This window comes from Hydra viridissima, unplaced genomic scaffold (genome assembly GCF_058129835.1).
Source record: "Hydra viridissima isolate aposymbiotic clone 2 unplaced genomic scaffold, HvirCarnegie_v1 scaffold_12, whole genome shotgun sequence".
NCBI classification, from domain to species: Eukaryota; Metazoa; Cnidaria; class Hydrozoa; order Anthoathecata; family Hydridae; genus Hydra; species Hydra viridissima.
Window position 1 is genome coordinate 12,598,154 of NW_028324311.1, and position 24,165 is coordinate 12,622,318.

A 24,165-nucleotide genomic window follows, 5' to 3' on the forward strand; every position below is an offset into this window, starting at 1 on the left:
GAAAAACCCGCTAAGTAATGTCACGAAAAACCTTATCTGACAGAATCACTGAAAGTAACGTTAGAGAAGCAGTACTGGCTGTAGTGTCACACCCAGGTTTTAAGTTGAAGTGAGTAAAACTAACTTTACTTGAGAGTGTAACTTAGCTGTTGATTAGTACTGTAACAAAATTAGCAAACAACTTGAACAAGGTATCTGAACAAGAAAGAGACAGGTTAGGAACACCAGCTGTCAGTGATGATGGCTGTGGTTACGGCGACACAACAGAAGCTTCATCTATCAGCAGCTCCATACAAATGTAAGCTCCACCTATTTAACAATAACTGTTACTCAAAACTGCCTCTGATTAATGTTATGATATCATTCCAGGTCCTTTTCTACTTTTCGGATACAAACTGTATCATGATATACCACCTCAACATCAATGCTTACGACAGTGAAGAAAATACTCATTCGTTACAATACAGCAAGTTCTTCGTCAACAGCTAGAATACCCTTGGCATTAAAGGCTTAATTTAGAAATCCAGACGAAACAGACTACCAGATACAATTTTCAAAAAGTTGACGGTAATAAAACTTATCCATGGTTCATTTTAACTGCTACTTGTTCTAAAGCATGTTTTTACTAAATAAAAACGTTGTGATGTGCATTTACTTTATATATAAAAACAGTTTATTGCTCAATACAGAACTGAAGCAATAACTTTATGATTTTCCATTTGTCACTGGATTTTGATTTTTAATCATTTTTATTTTTAGGATTTTAATTTCAAATTATTTAAAAAAAAAAAATGATTCTACCCAGCACTGGTCATAGGTCTCGGATTTGTAACCATCCAATAGTCACATGCAATGAACAGTTCCGTTCAAACGCTACAAATTATGGAAGTAGTTTATGGCTTCAATTTATAGATGCAATTAATGGTTGCAATGGAAAATTAGGATTGTGACTCCATGTTGCATTGTATAAACCTCTAACAGAAATATGATTTTTATGATTGTCCTGAAGTAATAAAACTGGAATTTCACGAGAGCAGTTCAAATATTTCACAAAGTCTTTCATCCATTCTATAAAAATGTTTGTCATCATTCAACCAGAAGGATTTGCAAACCTTATGCATCCAGAAGGGTCTTCCATTATCGTGTGATCTTCCATTATCATGTGATCTTTATAATTTTACTCTTAAAAAAAAAAATAGCGAAGGAATAGAATTTCTTGTTCCATTCAACCGCAACATGTACTAATCTTCTTTCTGCAAATGTAATTCTTACAACTTGCTTACTATTTCTACCTGCTACTACGTTTACTGGGTTTAATACGGTTATTAACCAGTTTCATCAACATTATACATTAAGGATTAAATTTGCATTGATTTCTTTCTATTCTGAGGTTTTGAAAAAATCTACAAACTGCGTTTCGGCTAAAAGCAGTAGATTGACCAAAGCTTCTTGCTTTAGGTGTTCAAAAAAAATCTTGCAACCAATCAATGTCTGCAATAAATTTTTTAATCCCATGATGATGGGGAAATCATATAATTTTTCACAGAAAATTCAAATGCCAATAAATGCGTTGATCTAGTTTAAAGACCGTAGTTCATTTTTGATGTAAACAGTAGATAGCTTGATAAACTTTCTTCATCTTCTGCTGTACAAACATATTTATTGTCGTAGTTAAAACCTGTTTGTTGTTGTAGTTTGACTTAAATTTCATTTTATGAATTCATATGGATAGCTTCTTTTTAAGAAACTATCGACCTTATTTTTGTTCCATGTAAAACTCGCGCGCAGCGGCATTCAGCGATCTACCTTTCAAAACTTCTCTCTTTACAGCTGCTTTTTTTTTAATCAACTGGTACAGCGGCCCTGCAAAAGCATTTGGCACAGCGGCTCTGCTCTTTTTGGACGGAGTTGATTTCCGGGGCCCCGTTTGTGTACAAATAATTTTTTAAAGTAATTTTTTAAAGATCGAAGTAGTTTTGGCTTTTAAAAGATTTAATTAACTTTCATTTTTAATTTTCAATAACCAGAGCACTCTTTTATTTGTCTTGGGTAAATAAATGATCATACTGAGGGCCCCTTAAGAAAACTAAATAAATGATCATACTGAGGGCCCCTTAAGAAAACTAAATAAATGATCATACTGAGGGCCCCTTAAGAAAACTAAATAAATGATCATACTGAGGGCCCCTTAAGAAAACTAAATAAATGATCATACTGAGGGCCCCTTAAGAAAACTAAATAAATGATCATACTGAGGGCCCCTTAAGAAAACTAGTTATCTCCAGTGCAAACAATTTTAAGAGTAGTAATCTAAGTTTCTGTTAATTGCCCATAAAAAAAGAATTTACATGTTGGATAATGGACGAATAGATTTTAAAATTTTGGCAACTTGTTTAGGGTTAGTATTAATAATATAAATCTAAAACTTGTATTGAGAGTTGGTGAACGCATTTTAAGGAGTAATCTATCCACAAAAATTGAAGTTGTTGTTTCAAAATCCTCAAGAGAAAAAAAATCAACAGTTAGAAAAAGCGAAGGTGCAAGGAGAATGATATAAGGGCTTAACCAGCACTGAAAACTGGCTTTTTCCTATCAATAAAAGACCGAGAAACCGACGCTTAGATGAGAAAACAATCAACAACCAAGGAAGATCTTATTGCAAAATCTTAACACATGATGAAGAGAAGTATATAGTTGAACTCATAAGGAATAAAAATAGATGCATGCAAGCTCTCAATAAAAAAGACCTGGAGGAGCTAATCAAGATAAATTTACCTCTCCACCAGACACCAAAGATATGAAGCAAATGTTGGACCAACTTAATAGAGACATATATTAAGAATATGAGATGGAAAAACCATCTATTTTTACAAAATTCAACTCAATAAATAGAGAAGCATTTATGTTGATGCTTGCATAAATATGCGAAATGTAGGCAACAAAAGATTGATTAGTTAATACAACAAGGTGGGTTAGCATAACCAATGATATCCTGAGTGTAGAGTTTATATAAGAAGACATGTTCAAGAGAGCTAGGAAATGCATGAAACCAGAAATATCGTCATCTATATCAGTACCAACAAGTACATCAGGACCTGTTTAACAAAGTCTCCCAACAGACAATGTGGTTCTACATCATATTGGCTTGACAAGTTTCGACAAGCTATAAGATTTATAAATGAGTTTCATAAAAAGACCATACTAACTAAATTACCTGATTTTATTAAGGTCCTAAAAGCCAAACCAAAACTATCGAAAGAATACGTCAGAGTCACCCAAATATCTGGATCAATGAAAGCCAAAAATGTGATTTAAGTTGTAAAATGAATAAAAGAGAAAAAAGAAAAAGTCGCCAAACAAAAGCAAGGTACCATAAAAAAGAAAGAAGAAGCAAAACAAAGATCCCTCCAATGTAAACTCAAATGTGTTACAGTTCAATACAATGTCCTGTCTTTCTTCAACTTATAAAATCTGTATGTAGAAAATCTACGTGTAAAATTGATGGTAGGAGCTATAGTAATTCAGATGCATCACTGAACGATGATAACAATGATCCTACCTGCAGCATTTACTGCAAAAGAACCAAGATGTCTGTCTCCCGTAGAATAAAGTGATTTCGACAGTGAGGAAAGCTCCTCTGAAGGAAGACAAATTTGTTGCTTCCCATTATGTAAAAATGTTGTTAAATATACTCTTGAAATGCTTTCCCAATGTAAAGATTTTGTTGAACACTTTTACATCGGGGAAGCATCTCAAGAGTATATTTAATAACATTTTTAAATATTCAATATATTTTTAAAGTGTTTATACTGTCACTGAGTATCTAATGTATCTGTTAGTCAGGAATGACTAAAAAATACATTAGATACTCAGTGACACACTAAATGTCTGTAGTGTGCTCATATACAGTATGCAAAAGAAATAATCGTACACTTGAAAAAAAATCAAAATTTTAAAGATTGCATCAAGAAAATGAGTTTTCCGTTAAAATACTTGAAATTTTTTTTTAGATATCTTAACAAGTATTGTTTAAAGAATTTATTTTTGTATTGGTGAGTTAATTGCTTTTCATACCTGTTGAATTTTACACAATAGATCTTAATGATGCATAAAATTGACTGCAAAAAAAATAATCGTACAGTTAAAAAATAATGTCATACTTAATCAAATTTCATGAAAATTAATATCGAGTGTGGCCTCCTTTTGCCTTCATGGTTTCAGCTAGACGATTTGGCATTGAGTTGACTAAACTTTGAGTCTCTTTTGTTGTTATATTATCCCATGCGCTCATTATAGCTTCTTTCAAGTCGTCTTTGCGTTTAAATGCTCGGTCACCAATTTTTCTGTCCAAAATATACCACAAATGTTCTATAGGATTCAAGTCCGGACTTTGAGATGGCCATTCCAAAACATTAATGTTGTTTGTTTCAAAGTATACCTTCGTTTTCATAGCGGTATGTTTTGGATTGTTATCCTGCTGAAGTATAAAATTGTTTCCCGTTCTCAATTTTTTAGTAGATGGTCGGAAGTTGGCTTTGAGAATTTCACAATACATTGAGGCATCCATTTTTTCATCAATAAATGTCAATTTCCCCAATCCTTTCCAACTCATACTACCCCAAACCATCACATTTCCTCCTCCATGCTTTACACTAACTCGCAAACAACTTAATTTGTAAGCTTTTTCTTTTTTTCGCCACACTTTCTGAACTCCATCCGATGAGACGAGGTTGTATTTTGACTCATCTGACCATAAAATTTTTTTCCAATATGATATCGGCATTTTTTCGTACTTCAATGCAAATTTTAATCGACGTTTCATTTGTTTTGCCGTTAAAAAAGGTTTTTTTCGAACAACTCTACCTCTATATCCTTGTTCTCTAATACGATTTCTATTTGTTTGAGGGGCTACTGTGATAGTGTGATCTTGAACTTTTAAAGCTAATTTAGCAGCCGAAACAAATCTATTTTTCTTCACATTAATGATGATATTGCGATCAATTGCACTGGTGGTTTTGCGTTTTCGTCCTCTGCCAGCCACACTAGCAACGGTTCCGATCAGATTATGCTTCTTAACAATTGAGGACACTGTTGTAAAAGGAAATCCTGTTTCTTTTTGGATCTGACGGTAGGATTTTCCTTGATTTTTCAAATCAATTACGAGGCTTCGTTGATGGAGAGACAAATGTTGTTTTCTTGACGCCATTTCGCTGAAACACTATATTTCATTTCTAGAACAAAAGTGTATTTAAAAAATTACTATTTTCAATTTCACTAACTTCAGTTTGATCGTTCAATTTGCTCGATTTATGCTAAAATGACGACCTATTTTGACAGCGTACGATTATTTTTTTTTTGCAGTCAATTTTATGCATCATTAGATCAATTGTGTAAAATTCAACAGGTATGAAAAGCAATTAATTCACCAATACACAAATAAATTCTTTAAACAATACTTGTTAAGATATCTAAAAAAAAATTTCAAGTATTTTAACGGAAAACTCATTTTCTTGATGCAATCTTTAAAATTTTGATTTTTTTTCAAGTGTACGATTATTTCTTTTGCATACTGTATATTGCTGATCGTAGCTGTAGTAATTCAGATACACTACTGAACAAGCAGATTTATTGTTTTCATTTTATATCGTTTCTCTCAAAATGCATACCAAAAACCACATCTTGACTTGCATATTTTGCAAGCAATTTCAGGAAAATATAGGTTTAAAAGTATGCAGCAGGTTAATTATTTCCTAGAAAAGAATGAGCAGAATTTATTTATGTCTATATTTATGTATATATATCTCTTTAAACCTCATTTATAAAGAAAGAAACAAGCTGTTTTTTTCTAAAAAAAAGCATTTATTTTTGAATAAAAATTAGATATTTCTTATAAGAAAAAACTCCATCATGTACAATAGTTCTCAATTTCGCTTTCACACCCTTTGTAAGCGACTATAAAAAATTCAAATCAATTTCTTTAAATTCAAATTTGATGCGATCAAGAGAAAATTCCTATTAAGCAAATACATTTTCTGGACTCTTTGATACATTTGTAGAATTCAGACTTTCAAAAGATGTTGTCATCAGTAATTACAATAATATTTTAACATTGATGTTATTTCGTATTACAGAACTGTTTAAGAAGATTTCTGCTTCTTTTTCTTACTTGTGTTGTTCACTAGTGTATTTGAAAGTCTTTTCACGTTTTCTGCATTGAATATTCATTTTTTGTAATTGATGACCATTTATCAATTGATTTACATGGAATTTAAGACCCAATTTTTTCTGGCTAACCCCTATTTGATTGTTGACAAGTCTCTTTAGTTTTAGTGTTGACAAGACTGATTAGTTTTAAATCTTTTTAAGTTATCATGTGATTATAATTCGAGTTATTCCTTCTTATTTGAAACGACTTACAATTTCAATATTTTTCCTAAATTAGGGTTATTTACAAACAAATTTCGAGATGTCTTCGAAAAGGTTCTCGTTCTTCTGCATTTGACCTCATTTTACATAAATGTGTTTTAAAATAGTAAACAATTGAGAGATTTTTTTAACATATGCATCAAATCACATGAATGTTTAAATAGCTAGAAAAAATTAAAATTTGTCCGATAACTTATGCATAGGCCGTTAGGTTCTACAACTGTTTATTTATTATGTACTAAAGTTTTTTTTAATGTTTTTTTACAGTTTAATAGGGTGGCTTTTATTTTCTAAGTGACGATTTGTATAATTTTCCCAATTGAAAGATATTTGCAACTAATAAGTGACAATTTCTTATAAATTCAAAAGTGTACCACGTGTGTATATTATTGCAACAATAAGCAACACCAACATAGTAGTCTGACACTGCAAAAAACGAAAGGTTCGTCAGCTAGTTAAGGCTCTTTAAGAGCTTAGTAAAAAATAGATTACCTTTTTAGTAAATGGAAGTTTTTAAACTAAACTGTACCACCTTTAATAAAACAAATTGTTTTAAAATAGTCAAGTCCAACTATTTTAAAATTGAGTCATCGGAACATGAAAGACGATGAATACATCCAGCACCATGATAGACGATAAATTAAATTTCTTTTTACTCTTTGCAAAAATACAAAACCTATCTTACAAAATATATCTTAAAAAAAACTACTCCAAAAAGTTAAATACCACTACATTTAGAGTATGAAAATTTAAAAAAACGTAAAAAGATTCTTAGTCATACTTGTTGAAAATTGATATCAGATGAATATATTGCAACGAGAACGTAAAAAAAAAAAAAAAATCGATCAAACATAATAATAATATATAACAATAATAATATAACAGAGAAAGGATATAACATTCTTTTTCAATAAAAATATTCTATTAATAGTAAAAAAAACCCTAAACAAGCAATCTACACATGTAGATCAGTGCGTATATCTTCCCAACTCCCTGTAAGAGGATTAGCTCCTTTTTTACCTTTCTTGCGTTTCCCTGTAGGCATCGATGCTACAGACTTAGGGCTCGGAGGACGCCTCAGATGCTGCAATGAGATTTGCTCAGAAAATACGCTGTTTTGATCGCTTTCGTATCCGCTACCATAGCCACCACGCTTACCGCGGCGCCTTCTTTTCCCACGACCAATACCTCCTATATTATTTTCAGGTTCAGTTACATATCCTGGATTTCGCTGGTTCGATAACGTACCAGAGAAACTCTGATGACCAGTTGGCCTAACAGATCTCAGTTGTTCATCAATTGACATTGAGTATAATGGAGGAGGGTTATAACTAGGGCCAGTAGATGATGGGTAACTAAGAATTCCAATTGTTGACGGTGTATATACTTGAGCAGATTCTGTTACTCTTAGTATTGTTGGATTAAGAAGTTTGGGAGCAGACTGTTCAGCTACTGCAGGTTGATCTTTAGAAGCCAATTTTGTCTTGTTATGCATTAATAATCTTTTTAATTCCTCTAAATCTTTTTTCAGATCTAAAATTTGGCCATTCTGAAACTGTACTACTTGCATTACACCATTAATACTAGAATCTCCACTACCACCACCTTGATTTCCACCTCGCGATCCACCAGGATGAGAATTACTATTACCCCCCACTCGCTTTATAGAATCTTCCAATATATCAATACGATTTGTGATTTGCCTAGTAACTTTCTCAAATAAATCATTGTCGTGATCGTCTGGCATATTTCCTTCATCTCTGGAATAAACTTCCTACAATTGAAAGCAAATATTTAACACTTTTTTAAATTTATTATGAATGCTATTAAATATTCTCTTAATGAAGTTTATTTTTAAAATCCTTGTTATTACATTTAAAAACTTTATCGGTATGAAACTTTTTTTTTTATTGATAATAAACAGAAAGAAGGGGGCAATTAGTGTGACATCCTGTATAAATATGAAAAATTACCGCTAATAATTGTGAGATCCCTTCAATAGAAACAAAAATATGTATGCATGTACAGTACTGTGAATATGTTTTAGACCACTTACATTTTTTCAAAAAATCCCGGAGAATTCTTCTCTAATATTTAAGTTTGTAGTTCTATATTATAAACTTATTAAAACACATGTATTTCACACAAAAATATGGAACAATAACAAACTATTTAATGTCAAACTTCATAAAAAACTCTTAATATCTACTATGTCCTCCTTTTGCCTTAATCACAGCCGATATTCGCCGGGGAATAGATTCATACAAATTAGTTATAAATTCCTGGGGTATGTTGTGACATTCTCTTTGAAGTACTTCAAAACATTCTTCAGCATTTCGGGGAGCATGTTCGACCTTCTTTCTGTCCAGGTAATCCTATATATGCTCAATTATATTCAAATCTGGACTCTGGGGAGGCCAGGTCATCAATTGTAGTACTCCTTCCTCTGCCATTTTACTTAAATAATTTTTTGCCACTCGGGAACAATGTTTTGGGTCATTGTCCTGCTGCAGAATAAAATCATGACCTATTAGTCTCATTCTGGATGATACAGCATGGTGCCTTAGGATATCCACATAACGTTCCCCGGTGAGTCGCCCCTCTATTTTGATCAAATCACCTACTCCAGATGAAGATAAACAGCCCCAAACTTGTAAAGAGCCTCCTCCGTGTTTAACGGTAGGGTTTAAACACTCGGGCTTATAGGCTTCTCCAATTCTTCTTCGAACATATTGGCGTCTTTTTGTTCCAAAAATTTCGAATTTGGACTCATCGGTGTACAGAACCCGATTAAACTTTTCTTGGGCTCAATCTTTGTGTTGTTTCGCATATTTAAGTCGTTTTTCTTTATTACCACGCCGTAATAATGGTTTTCGAATTGCAACACACCCTCTTAATCCCGATTTGAGTAGGTGTCGTCGAATACAAGAAGAGCTGACATTTTTCCCAGTTGCTGTGTTAATGTCCTTTGCCAGCTCGGTTGATGTTTTTTTCCTATTTTTTAAAGAAAGTGTTTTTAAATATTTATTGTCATCTTTTGTTAGCTTAGGAGGTCTACCACTTTTCTTTCTATTTTCAAGGGAGCCAGTTTCTCTAAACTTTTTAATGATTTCTGTAACAGCAGTCTTTGAATATCCTGTTTTGGACGAAATTTGGCGCTGCGAATAACCTTCTTCGTGAAGCACAATAACTTTTTGTCTCTCTATTAAAGATACTTTACCCATTTAATTAATCTAAAAATGCAAAACAAAACATTTAAAAATGAAAACTAATATATAATTTATCTAAAAATGCAAATTAATAACTTTGTTTAATTATTTTTAACGATTTGTCTAACTGTGTTCATAAAAAATAACAATTTTTAAAAAATGTACCAAAACCCATAATTATTGTACTAAATTCATTCAATCACTGCACTTTATAATGTCAAAAACAAAAAATGAAGGAGTATGAACCCGAATCACTATAAACCAGTTTATTTTTATTTCTTATTTAGATGAACGCTTGGTCGGTAGTTATTATGACACATCGCTTTAATAAATAAACAAACAAATCCCTCATGTTCTCTCATCAATTTTGTTTATTTATTCAAAATAATATACTCTTTCAACTTTTCTTGTATATTATTAAACTTAAGTACGCTTTAAAAAAATTATATAGGAAAAAAATTGTAAATACGTCTAATTATGCAAGTGGTCTAAAACATATTCACGGTACTGTATGTATGCATGTATGTATGTAATATATATATATATATATATATATATATATATATATATATATATATATATATATATATATATATATATATATATATACAATATAAATTTATTTATATATACATGCAATTTAAATTGCAAAGGTCAGCTTTTTTTCTTTCCAATTGCTTACCTGATTTCTGAAAACTTTTTAAAAAAATTAAAACTAAAATAAAACCTCTGGTGAGCAATGATCTTGCATAAAGTGACCAAACTTTAATTTTTTTTCTCGATTTAATTTATTTTCCAGCAAAATAACAGTCTGGGCTTGCTGCATGACAGCATTAGCTTGTGCTTGAGCATATACACGAGCAAATGTGTCAGAAAGTAGTGCAATATAAAGGTTCATGCATACAACACCAGCAAGTGCAAAATAAGTACCACACAAAATCTGGGCCATGAGGCGATCAACAGCAACTAAACCATCCCAATCAAAATCTCCCATCAATGTCATCTAGAAAAGTAAAACAATTAATGGAATTTCACTATTGAAAGTTTAAATAAAATTACAAAAATTTTGGATAAAACTGCTCACACTCCAAACAGAGAATGTCAGATCATTAAAATACTCCCAGTTAGTAGCACTTTCTTTGCCCATAGTTTGAGCATTTATTTTACCACCAAATAAAATCCAAAACCCAACAACATATGGAATAAAGAACTCAAAAAACAGAAATGCAAATTTCATCGTATCAGCAATCACAGAACCTATAGAAAAGAAGCATGTTTTAAAAATATTCTTAAAACTGATTTAAAAAATTCTCACCAACAAATCTAAATATATTTGAAGCAAAATTAAAAAATAAAGAAGCAGATAACAAACTGATATTAAAAAAAGATGATTTTTTGAACTCACCTAATATTGCAATAAATGGCCCAAGACTTCTGTAAGCACGGCATGATCGCATAAATCTAAGCCATATGACAATCAAGCCAAGAGAATACACACGGGGATGAACCTCACTTGCAGTCTGATCATTCAAAGCCACTGACATTATTCGAGTTAAAATTAATGTTAAAACAACAAAATATGTTATCCATTCAAAAATATTCCATGGTTCTCTAAAGTAAGTTCTTTGAAATGTGCGTATCTGGGCAAGTTCCGATTCCAAATATTTCCGCTCTTCAGGCCATCTAGGGTGACAATACTGTAGATCTTTCTCTACATGCTTTGTGCGCCATTGACGCCACATGTTATGAGCTTTTTCTGTTTTGCGAAGTTGAGATAACTCCTTAACAAGATTTTTAAATTAGATAATTAGAGTTCAACATACTGCATGTAAAAAATAATAAAACCTCTTAACTGCATTAATAAACTATGCATTTATCTTCTACTAAACAAACTTATGTTTATTTATTGTTTTATATTCATTAAATGACATAAACTATTAGAGTAACTCATCCAGATGTTTACTTTACTCACCATAAAAATAAAGTAACCAGTCAGTAATACGCCATTTATTTCTAGCAGCAATCTCCACCAATTTTTGCTGAGTGGAGAATAATAGTTTCGATCACGTGGTATAAAAATGCCAAGAAATGTCCAGATGAGCGTGAAGTACAAGTTAATGAGGAGTGTATATGTAGAACCAAACTTGGCAAATAAACTCCATTTAACAGAAAGAAGACGCTGGAAAACTACATGCATAACAAGATCTAGCTGGTTATACTGAACTATCACCTATTAATAAGCATCAGAAAACATATACATTTTATTTGAAAATCTTTATATTTGTATTTATATTTAATCTAAAGATGAGCTTCCGCTCATCCGTTTAGCTACAGGAAAGGGAAGGGAATGGGAAAACTAATCATATGGGCTTGTACAGTGATTAATTTTCCCATCCTTTTCCCTTAGCCGTAGCTAAAACGGATGAGTGGAAAGTCACCTTAATGTGTTTAGGGGAACCCCTAAACACATTAGATTAAATATAAATACAATAATTGAAATAAATAGAATTTTGCTATAAAGACAAAAACTGAAAAGATTGATATTATTTGTAAAGAGATTTTTTCATGTTTATACTAAGGAATAAACATTTTCATGGATTATTATTAGTGATGCAATAGATGTGGTCTTTTTCATTTATTATCTGGATAGGTATTCTTTTTTTATTTTTTATTCTAATTCAACACCCAAAACATAAATTATTTGTACAGATTATAAAACAAAAAAAAAATAAATAAACAAAAAAAAAATAACATAACACAAAAAGATAAAATGTTTTGTACCTCTAAAGGTGTTTTGGCGTATGTCTTTTCTTTCTTGGGCATTTTTTTTCCTTGGTCTTTTAGCATTCTTTTTTGATCTTTTAACTTCTCTTTTAATTCCTTTTGTTCTCGCTTACTTTTTGGAATAGGTTCAGACAAAAATTGAGGATCTCGTTCTAAATAACTTAAGTAATAATAGTGTTTTCGAAAAGCTCGGTCAAGAAGGTGGAACTGCTCTACAGCCTCCATAGCTATCTGGGGCATCTTTTCTATCATTAAAGAAAGGCACGGTGTACCACTAGTATCATACACACCAGCTGGAGCTCCTTGCTCAATAAGAAAACGAGCAGCATCTGCACGAGCTATACGAGAAAGGTTAGAAAAGTATATAATAATATTGCTTTTGAGCAGTAAGAAGAACATTTACTACTTATAATATTTACTAGATTACCAGTTTCTGCAGCAACAAATAAAGGAGTTCTTCGTTTGTAGTCTCGATCATTGATGAATGCACCCAGACGCAACATTGTTTTTAAGGAAGCTGCTGCATTATTTTTAGCAGCATAATGCATTGGTGTCTGTAGTTCTCCAAGGGTTTTTGCTCCCAAATTTGCTAAAAAAGAGTAGTAGTTATTTAAAGGAACTATTTCTGGTAAAAAAAACAACATTTATTTACACAAAATAAATTTTAAAATATTTTTTTAATAACTAGTTATGTAGATTTTCATCTAAGACCATTGATATATTTAATTTCAGTTATATTAAAACACTAACTATTTAGACTTTTGCATAATTATTTTACAAACATTTAACACCTTTGTAAGTATCACATATTTATTTCATTTTATTTTTTGATATCAAAACGTCTATTCACTATAAGAGAAATTAAAAATATATTTCAGCAAACGCGTTGAATTATCTTAAAGGTTTAAACTTTAAAAATATATTAAAAAAAAAAAAAAAAATTAAATTGATTTTAACATTTTAACATTTTTTATGTTAAAAGAATCAAAAGCAAAAATTTCCAACATTTTTTTGTTAGAAATAGATTACATTAAAAGTTGACACCAGTTAGGGTTGTACATTATGTGCCCAAGTAAAACCTACAAATGTATGGTTTATCTTTGAATAGACTGTCATTTACATTTATTACCAAATGAACAATTTATATTTTGTTTATCTTTTATTTAACTTCATTTTGTAGCTTATTTGGGAGTGCACTTTTAAAGTTCTTCCAATTTTAAATTAACGGCACAAACATCATAGACATCACCATCTCTTCATTTCATGATTTGGCAGTAGTATTGTTTAATTTTAGGTTGGAACATTCTAAATCAGCTAGTAGCTGTGGTTTGTGGTTCATGTATAATGTATAAAAAAAAAAAAATTCATTTATGACTCCAAAATTTTTAAAATTACTTACAAAGAAATGCAAGATAATATCCTCAGATTCTTACAATACAGAATTGTGAGACAGCAAGGATTATTTTGCAGTTATGTAAGCAATTTTTAAAATGCTGATTAGTGCTATAACTGAAATTTTTCATTTATATATTTATATTTTTGCATTTGTAAGGCTCAGTGTAAAATGAGACAGTTTAAATGTCATAATAATAAAAATAGAGTCAAAAGTTCAAAGGCAACAAGCATTAAATATTTTGTAGGTTTTGCTGAAACATCAATTATATACCATTTTGAAGTCTTTTTTTCCTGGTTTTCCCGGAAAAGTAAGTTCAACAATATTTTTGGATTCAAGATGTCCCAGCAAATGAGCTTTTTTTTACATTTATCATTCCGTATTTCAACAGATACTTTAAATAAATTTCAAGAGGGTAAGGTAACTCTTTTCACCAGGGTGAGGTAACTGCTATTCATTGATCAGCTAATACCTGCAGGTTTAAAAATAATGACATAGTTATAGAGAACATTACAGCAAGAAATTTTTCAGCAAAATTACTTATGAAATTTTTACAAGAAGATTATTATGCTGTTCAGACCTCACATCAGCTCTATACAAAAAAGAGTCAAAAAGCTCCATTAAAATTGCATTAATTTTTTTTTTGTACCTGTTTTGTATTAAAAGGAATACTATCACAAAATATTGTTTTGTTTATTTTTTATTTTGTTTGCTTGTTTTAATAAATTCAAGAAGAAAAAAAACAACTTTTATTACATTATTTTTTGTCACTTACTTGATGACTTCACTCATTTTCTGGTTGCAAAATTCTTAAATGTCACATTGTTCTAGTTACACTTATTTTAGATTCTTGCCTTAACTCATTGTATTTACCAGTAAAGCTAATTACAAATATAAAAGTTTAAAATAACTAAAAATAGTGTCAAGACTCTATAACTCCCTCACTACCTTGATGAATTAAGGTATTGAGGGTGTTATATGGTGGTATGGGTGCTTTCATCTGCAGAAAACATAAATCATCTTAAAAATTGACCCAAATAACATCAAGAATATGTAAAAAAAATTCATACATGAAGCTTTAAAAATACAGAAGCTATAAATCTCAGTCCACTATGTAATGAAACAAAAGAATCTGTTTGATACCTGGCCATATTATATATAAACAGAGTTATTAATCTGCTATAATTTCAAAATAAAATGTAAGAAAATTTGCCCTGTAGCTATTGGCAACAAAAACTTTTAGAAGCAGCATGGAGCACCATGAAGTTAAGTTTTAAAAATAAAATCAATTCTTACAAGAGCTTTTTTTTTCTGAACCAGTCATTCATTTTACAAAGGTGGCAACACTGCTTAATTTTTGTGAAAATTTCATTAGCAGCAAGAGGGAGCTTAAGAAACTCTCCATACTGATGAATGTAATTAGCTTTACATCTACTGAGCTCACATGCTTGTACCCCCTTGTAGTGTACATAATTCTTCTTATCCAAGGTTGAAACCCAGCCAGCGCTAAGGTATTTTTACACCTAAGCAATTATTCTAAAATAGTTACCCATAGACACAAAACCTTTTCAAAAAACACTATTTGTTAGTTCTATTTGTTAAATAAACTGACAAAATTTAATTAAATGCCCCAAATGAATTGTTAATCAAGTTATATAAAAACATTTTATCATACTTATCTAAAAAATCAAGTAAAAATTTATTTGTATACATGCAAAACACTGCAATTAAAATACTTCTGCCTTTTTTTTAGTAATTATTACTATATGCATGAATTATAATGATGAAAACATACCTCCATTGCATACAAGAAACTCTACCATTTCATCATAATCTACAGCAGCTGCTAGATGCAAAACAGTCCGACCATGGTTATCAGCTTTATTTACATCAGCACCATGCTGTAAAGCAAATTTTGCTACATCTGGATGCCAGCCACGAGCAATCTCATGTAAAATTGTTTGTCCGTGTTTGTCAGGAAAATTAATATCAGCACCATTTTGGAGCAAGGAATCAACAAAGTTTAAATCAATTGTTTCATTATCATCTTTTGATTTTGCTAACTTGGAAAAATAAACAACTAATGCTCTACAACTAGCTAGAGAATCACCTTTTTCATTAGTTTTGCTTTTAACTTTCCGATAAGGATCTTCCACTAATCCAGACTTTCGCTTATCTTCAAATTCTAAATCTTCAACATCAGAATCTAGTGTTCCATATGTGGCTTTGGAAACACTTTTTTTAAAAATGTCTGCATCTTCTATTGGAGCAGGACCTTTTCTATGTATGTTTGTTTTTTCAACCCGACGATTAGAGTTAAAATTTTTCCATTTTGAGTTAACTTCTAATTTTGGGTTGTGAGACAAGGATGTGCTGTTAAATTCCACATTTGTTGCTAAAGTTATGTCGCTGACAGCATCAGTTTCAGAAGGATTTATCATTTTCTGATATTCTGACATTCTTTGAGGAAGATCAATTAATAATCAATTAGGAATTGAAGATGCTAGTCATCAGAAAGTAATTTCTGAACATTAAATACTAAACATTAGAAAACATTTGAAATTATACTTAAATTGGTTTTAGATATATATACTACTGGTATCTTAAATTAAATCTCCATCTTTCTTTTTTCTTTATTAGACACAAATACTTTCTCAAAAAATAGTTACAGAAGATATTATGATGATTAGGTCAAAAGCAGCTTAACCAATGTAACGTTACTTTGTATCTGTCAACATTTAGAAAATATTACAGTCAGAAAACACGGATACGAAATTATTTGGCGGAAACAAAGGAATGATGGTGAGGCATTTGGCAAATAGAAAGCAAAAACTAATGTATTAAAGAAAGTCAAGGTACCTCATGTAAGGGACTAAATGACTTATTTTGTTTCTTTACATATTAAAACTTAACTTTTTTTTCTTATTGGCGAACCTTTAATGTCGCAACAGTGGTTAATACTGATTAACTTTACTTACAAAATTGAAAAAGGTAACGTCTTAGCTAAATATTATATAATCAACGCGGCAATTTGTATTCAACGCTAAGGGGGTCAGCATTTAACCAAAACAAAAGCCTGATATACTTCTTTATTAAAATTAAATTATTAACATAAACTTTATGTCCGTCCAAACAAAACTTGATGCAATAGAAATTCTAAGCCGTAAAACAATATCGATCAATGAAAATAATGATTGAAAACATGAATGTGCACGTGCGCATCAAGCTTAAAATATCTAATTCAAATTAAACATTAACGCTGCATATACACAGTGACAGTTCATTTAAAGCTAATTTTCAGCAGTTTCCAGTCTTTTGTTGTCCGAACAAAACTTTTCTAACATCCTACAAACTCGGACGTCATTTTAAACAAGTTTTGCATTCAAGTGCATCAACAACTGCTTTAAGAGTGTTAGAATATTTTAAAAGCTCTAAGAATGTTTACACGGCAGTTCCGTAATGGAACTTTATTGTGGGCATGCGCATTAACAAATATTTTTCCGGCTTGATTTTTAATAAAGCGTGCAACACGCAAAAAAACTTTGAAAAGCCTTGCCCTAATAACTTAATTTAATATATCTTTTTATAACAATAGCATGTTAAAATTTCTTTTTTTTAATAAGTGTTTATTATTACTTGCTTTCAAGAGAGAAAAATATTACACAAAAGAATTTGTCAAACTTTTACAAGATTTAGAACTTTACCTATTTTTTTGGTATGAAGTTTAGGGAAGTCAGTAATTCTTCATAAATAAGTACTTTAATAAATTTTTTGAGAAAGTCTGGAGTGTTTAAGAGAACGAGTTAAGGTATTTAAAGAGTTTGTCAAATTTTGAAGAACCGGTTTTTTTTTTTTTTCTATATATTTTTAGAATTTTTTTCGTTAAAAAAAAATACGTTTTTTCCCTAAAATTTCCATTTTGTTATAGGTACTGAACAAGATGTTAAGTAAAACGTAAAGAATAAAAACTGAAATATAATGAATTAGAAAAATAAAATATTCGTTGCTGTTCTAATACCAACCATTGAAATTCAAATATGAACTATTTTTATTTATTTTTTTTGGAAATATACAATATATAATATATTATAAAAAATTCTTACAAAAAAAATTGAAATTAAGTTGTAATGTTATACTCTGTTTACACAATTCATCTGAAAAACTTCACAAAGCTTTTCTTTTTTTAATGGTTGGTCTGATTTTCAATGTTTCTGGTGAGTTTTTGATGTAATGTTCAGACAGAATACTTTTTAGTCGCTGCGCTCCTTTCATATGGCAAAAGGTGCTGTTCATACTATTAAACTCAGCATGCATGCTTTCTATACCTTGCTCTCCGTAAATATCGAGACCCAAACCCCAATTTCTTATAAAATCAACACAATGACTCTCCAACAAATGCATTTTTGGCGTAATGGACTCGTTAGGCCATGTTTTACGAAAATAACTCATTAATTCTTCAATGGCTCTCTCTAATTCCAAAAAAGTAAATAAATAAAAGAACGTAGAAAATAAAGAAAATAAAGAAAAGAATAACTATGATAACCCTTACAAGTGTAATTTAAATGAGAGTAAATTTTAATAAGAGGACTGTAATGCAAGACAATAAATTTTTAAAAAATGTAATTTCACCTAATTCTGATAATGGATTATTATTAATGATTTCACTTGAATTCATAAAGTTTTAGCATGCTGCATATTTGCAGAACAAAATGACAAATTTTTCACTCAAAACCATTGCCTCATTATGAACATCTGTATCAATAAATCCAAGATCGCTTACTATCATAGGTATTGAATTGCAAAGATCTAGGACACTGTTTATCTAATGAACAAAGATCATTTTAGGGCACATTTACAAAATTAATGTTTAAAAACCTTTATGTATTTATGAACTTATGTATTTGAGAAGATATTTATAAAATTCATGTTTAAAAGTATGCAGAAATATAGATGAAAAAACCTGCAACATTTTACGAACATGGTTCCCAATAAAACATTTTCCATGATAACCTTGTCTTTGAACATTAAGACCACATAGAACTTGGTCAAGTTTATTCACAAGTGGTCCATGAGATTTTTCAAATGTTTTGGATCTTAGTTCTTCTAATTCGATCAGCTATATAAAAAAATATACACACACATAACAATATATATATATATATATATATATATATATATATATATATATATATATATATATATATATATATATATATATATATATATATATATATATATATATATATATATATATATATATATATACATATATATCAAAGGGCCCATTGCTCTTAAATTGATTAATGGCTACATACACATAAAAGCATGAAATATTTTATTAAATTACTTACAATATTAACTCATTATACCTTAGCATTTTTCTTCTCCATAAAATGAATTACTCTGGGCTGACAAATTTTATAGAGCTTTTCTTTATTTTCAGGAGAACACAGAACTTGAATTGCCATGGCTTCATGAATTAGTGTTATTTTTTCACAATATTCAGCAATAACCTTTTCTCCTTCATATATTTTTAACTGAAGTGCAATATATTCATTAAAATTTCTGTTGTTTGCAGTTTGATTTTTTTCACACATTTTTGCTGCAATTTTAACATCTATGAGATGACAGGCATCTTCCAGCATATTAAAAAATTTAAGATAAATTCCCAATTAGATATGCAGGGATGGAATGCACACCTAAATTCAATAAATTAATAAAAAATATATAAATAAATGGTATAAATAAATAAAAATGTAATATAGTAGAAAAATGTAATACTTGTGTCAAATGAATATCGAAAAGTGGTGAGTCAATGACATTGTTACAATACTTTGCTAATTTTGGTATTTGACCTTTTTGAATAAATTTTTGAAAATCTGCATAAAGTGTTTCCAGTGCACGATTGGAAGTAAAGTGCAAAGGCTAGAAAGTAAGAATTGAAATGAAATTCTATTTTAACAATTACAACAAAACAATATACTTTTTTTTTCTGCCATAATACTTAAAATGCACCTACCCTTGGTCCTCTGGAAAGAAAGGCAAAAGAGTTTGATTCAGAGTTAACTAGCTTTTGCTTTATAACATGCAATGCAGCATCTTCTACAATCCGTGGTATATCATCATTTTCTTTTAATAAAAATACATCAGCAAGAGTTGTATCAAGCCCATTTGCAGTTTTTTTGCAAATCTGAGCCTGCAATAACATATAACCAGTACAATTTTCTTCGTGTAATTTTTTAAGCTCATTTTCTTTAACTGTATATTTTAATTTGCATCCCTTATTGCAACCTAAAAGAATGTGCTCTATCATTTGTATTACATTAACAGAATTAAAAATTGTATTTAACGGAATATGTTGTTCACAAATAAAGAATTTTGCTTCTGTTTCCAACTTTCCTTCAATCTCCTTAAACAAACACACTGAGCAAAACGATTGTTGACAGTCTTTTAGTATTAGTGGCTTGTACATGATGTTGTTGCATAACTTACATATACATAATTTTAAATGTGGATTTGATACAGGATCAATATCAATTACATTTAAACGAATTGTTGGTATTGGTATATTACCAATTAAGCTATTTATGATTGGTCTGGTCCATCTCTTTTGATTTTGTTCCATGATACATGGTCGACCAGGTTTTAATTTTTTAACTTTCCTCCCAGAAATTTTGGGGAAACAAAAACATTTGTCTGTGCATGGTAATGGCCAGTTGATTGCTTTAACACTGTTGCTTGAACCTTTTTCAACGTTCCTCAAAATGTTATAGCATCTCCTACACATTTTTTGTGGGTGAACTTTTTTATTGTCAATGCTAGTGTTTATATAATATGAATTCTCAATTCTTTTAGAATATTTATTCACATCAACTGAGTCTTTCATTATAGCTTCTCCACATATTCGACAAATAAGATTTAACTTGGTTGAATGGTCTATGTTTACAAAATACCTAAATATAGCAGTTATGTAAGATGAATAAAAAAAGTGCAAAAAAAAAAAATAACCGGTCTTCAGAATTGACTTTAAAAGAAGGAGAATAAAATGAAGAAAAAAAAAAATCTTACTTTCAGCTACAGAAAATTCGTTTCATTATAATATAGCTGATTAAAAAACTGATTATTTCAAGAAAAATATTTTACCGTTTGATTTAAAAGCTTTTGTTGAAAATCTTAATTACAACAATAAAACTTATAATAGGAGGTTGTATCGGTCAACTCTGAAAAAAATCGCTACGGTTTAGAAGAAATTTGAAATATCAAACATAAAAAAAAACAAGTTAGAATAGTTGAGCTTCAGAAAAATTATTGAAAAAACAAGATATTTTTTCATGTTTTGAAGTTGTTGACTGCGCATGCTCAGAATAAAGTTCCAAAAAGTATCAATTTGAAACTGCCGTGTTTAATGATAATAAAGTAATTTAAAGATAATAAAGTAATAATTTAAGAGAATAAAGTTCAGCTAAGATAAAAAGAATGAAATTAGAAACTACGTTCCAAATATTAGACCTACCAAATGTACGGTTGAGAGGCCTGTAAATATAGTTTACCGTGGTGTTTAGCCTAATACGTGAAACATTTGCTTAATAAACGCATTAAGTTATTAAGTTACGAAATTTTTAGGTATTATTGATTATTTTTTTGAGGATAGAGGGAAAATGGAGGCAGGTACCCCCTTTGTCCTCTCCTTTGGTGTTGATATTTCCATTTCGTAAAGTGTGAATTAAGCGTCTGCGTCTCGGAATCGTTTTCTCGAAATGAACCGGGACAAGCGTAACGAGACGAGAAATTTCCCGGAAAAAAATAACGAGATAAATGAAAAGGTTGTCCCGGAATAAAGTTATAAATCGAGACATAAATTATGTCTCGGAATTTAAAAATTGTGTCCCGGATAATTATGAAACGCTACGAGACAGATCAATTATATTAACTAGATATTTAACTCGCGCTTTCGCAGTGAAGAAAATTTTTTGCCAACCAAGTTTGTTTTGCCAGCCAGAAAATGACGCACAGTGACTCAAAACAACAAAAAATGAATCCCTCGCAACTTTTTTGCAAATATAGTGCACTTTTTTTTAATGATATTTAATTAAAATGATTATTTATTTAAAAAGTAAAAACAGTTTTTTTATAAAACTTAAATTTTGTGTTTTATGGTTAAAAGAAATTAAATTCATTTTCAATCATAAAATTAATATCATTTTCAAAGCAATCTAAAAAATGAGAGATTTTTATTTAGTAAAAATGGAGACCTTTTAATCTAAATTAAAGTTTATATTTACTTTAAGATAATCTTTTAACTTTATATATTTCAAATATATTGGATAAAAAAATTGCATCCTGATTTTTATTGTTCAAATTAGAAGAATTTTCTAAAACAGTATAGAATATATACATATTTTTTTGTTTAAAAAAATCAGCTAAAAAAAATGTCCCACCGAGTTTCAAGGAGATTTATATTTTTTTCAGTTAATTAACACTTTTACTTTTAGAATATAAAGGAATTGCTGCGGTTGCCTGCGGTATAGGGAGTTAATGAAGAAATACAAATGTCAATAAACCCATAAAAACCTTGTTTTCAGCCATTTTTCAACAGTAGTTTATTATACTAAAACAAATTAAAATGGCGGAAAACAAGGTTTTTATGGACTCATTGACATTTGTATTTCTTGAGTTTGAGTTTTTTTAACTTGTATAATTTGTTTTAGTATATCAAATATTTTCAAGTAACATAGTTTTGTCATCATGTGCTACTTAGAAATTTGTTAAAATGTTTTTTTTAACAGTAATTTATTATTCGAGAAGTACAACATATTTGAAATAGAATTACTTAACAACTTCAGTATTTCCTGTAATATACAAGTAACATTTACTTAAACATTATAGGAAACGTAATGTGATAATTGTCAAAGAAGTTATAACATAAAATGTTAAATAGTGTTAAGTGAAAAATTATATAAAGTACTCAAAAATGTTTCTGATATATATTAATAAAACAAAGATTAGACCCAGCAAGCACACAACGTTGAAACAACGTTGAAATAACGTTGATCAACGTCGATCAACGTTATTTCAACGTTGTTTCAACGTTGTGTGCTTGCTGGGAATCTTTTCCCAAATATACGTGAATTAGGAGTGGATAAATTGCGATTTTGAAAGGATTTACTTAACGAAATCAAATGAAACTGAAGAAATTAGCAAAGAGAACATAAATAAAGTTAAGGCTACTTTAGATACATTTATTTCAAAAGTGAAGAAAAAACTAAAACAATGTGGTAGAAATTATGATTCTTTTATAGAAAAAGAATGCCAATGGCTTCAAGAAAATCTTTTGACCAATAAAAGTAGCCATTTTGGTTCTAGAAAACCCCATAAACAATAGGTCGTTTTTGGAGAGCAAATCAAAAGAGAAAAAATAAATGTACTACGTGTTAAACATCATGCTCTATTTTTAGTCTCTGCAAGAAGTACACTTTTTAAAAAAATTCAAATGTTTTATGGATCAAAAAAGTTTAAGACACTTTGGATGAAACCTTTCCTTTAAATATGAGTGTAAAACAAACTCTTCCATCAGAAATGAATACTGACCTCAGCGATAAACAATATCAAATGATCAGAAACTTAGCCCTTAGATACATACCCAGCAAGTACGCAACGTTGAAACAACGTTGAAATAACGTTGATCGACGTTGATCAACGTTATTTCAACGTTGTGTGCTTGCTGGGATATTTATCCCCTTCATGCACTATATTTTAATGGAAAAAGCTGAATAGTATCCTAAAATAGTTTTTTTTCTCTGATTTCAGCTTCTTCCATTAATATTGCTAAAGCTGTGTTTGTATAGATGGTATAACAATATTAATAGTTGCAGCTGAAATAAATGATGGTAATTGTGCCAGAAATTCATTACTTAAATTTTACATTAAGGATTAACTAGTATGTCTCGTTATGTCTTAGTATGTCCCGTTAAAAAGATGTAAATTCCGGGAAATTGTAAAGCTCCTATTTTGCCCGGGACATCTCGTCTCGTCTCGGTATCGTTCCGGATTTCGACTGAAAGTTGAAAATTGTCTTGATTTTTATTGCTAATCGGGAAATAGCTTTTAGCATCGTCTTTTCTCGTCTCGAATAAAAAAATAACGAGACCTAGACGCTTAGTATGAATAAATGGAAAACCTTATTTCATTGTCCAAATATGTATTAAGTTGGTACAAGTTAACACCTATAGTTGTAATTTGATATTTATTTTTAAATTGTAATAAAAATCAAGTTTTACTATAAGCTATTATGTTATTTATTGAGTACTTAATAATTTATCAAGTAGGCCGTGGTGCTACACAATGAAATAAATG

General features: G+C 30.0%; 1 protein-coding gene and 1 pseudogene across 3 annotated transcripts; both read right to left on the reverse strand.

Moving 5' to 3' along the window:
* Window positions 1-7,055: 7,055 nt before the first annotated feature.
* On the reverse strand, window positions 7,056-17,101 carry LOC145193633 (uncharacterized). 2 transcript variants are annotated; one of them, XM_080071093.2, is made up of 8 exons: window positions 15,608-17,101; window positions 12,847-13,008; window positions 12,417-12,757; window positions 11,608-11,865; window positions 11,041-11,416; window positions 10,720-10,892; window positions 10,363-10,638; window positions 7,056-8,200 (listed from the first exon to the last, which is right to left on the reverse strand). In XM_080071093.2, exons 1-8 carry the CDS (start codon window positions 16,269-16,271, stop codon window positions 7,382-7,384), a joined length of 3,069 nt encoding a protein of 1,022 aa, XP_079927219.2. In that variant the 5' UTR covers window positions 16,272-17,101; the 3' UTR covers window positions 7,056-7,381. The 2 variants fall into 2 exon arrangements, with proteins under 2 accessions (XP_079927219.2, XP_089924374.1); XM_090068248.1 differs by lacking the exon at window positions 15,608-17,101 and adding an exon at window positions 15,109-15,230 and having other exon boundaries at window positions 7,225-8,200.
* A 727-nt stretch (window positions 17,102-17,828) lies between these two features.
* Window positions 17,829-21,160, reverse strand: LOC145188068 (uncharacterized; annotated as a pseudogene). Its single transcript, XR_016445449.1, has 7 exons — window positions 20,956-21,160; window positions 19,832-20,765; window positions 19,594-19,737; window positions 19,182-19,511; window positions 18,773-18,928; window positions 18,442-18,634; window positions 17,829-18,281 (listed from the first exon to the last, which is right to left on the reverse strand). The product of XR_016445449.1 is annotated as an uncharacterized LOC145188068 (transcript).
* Between the last annotated feature and the right edge of the window lie 3,005 nt (window positions 21,161-24,165).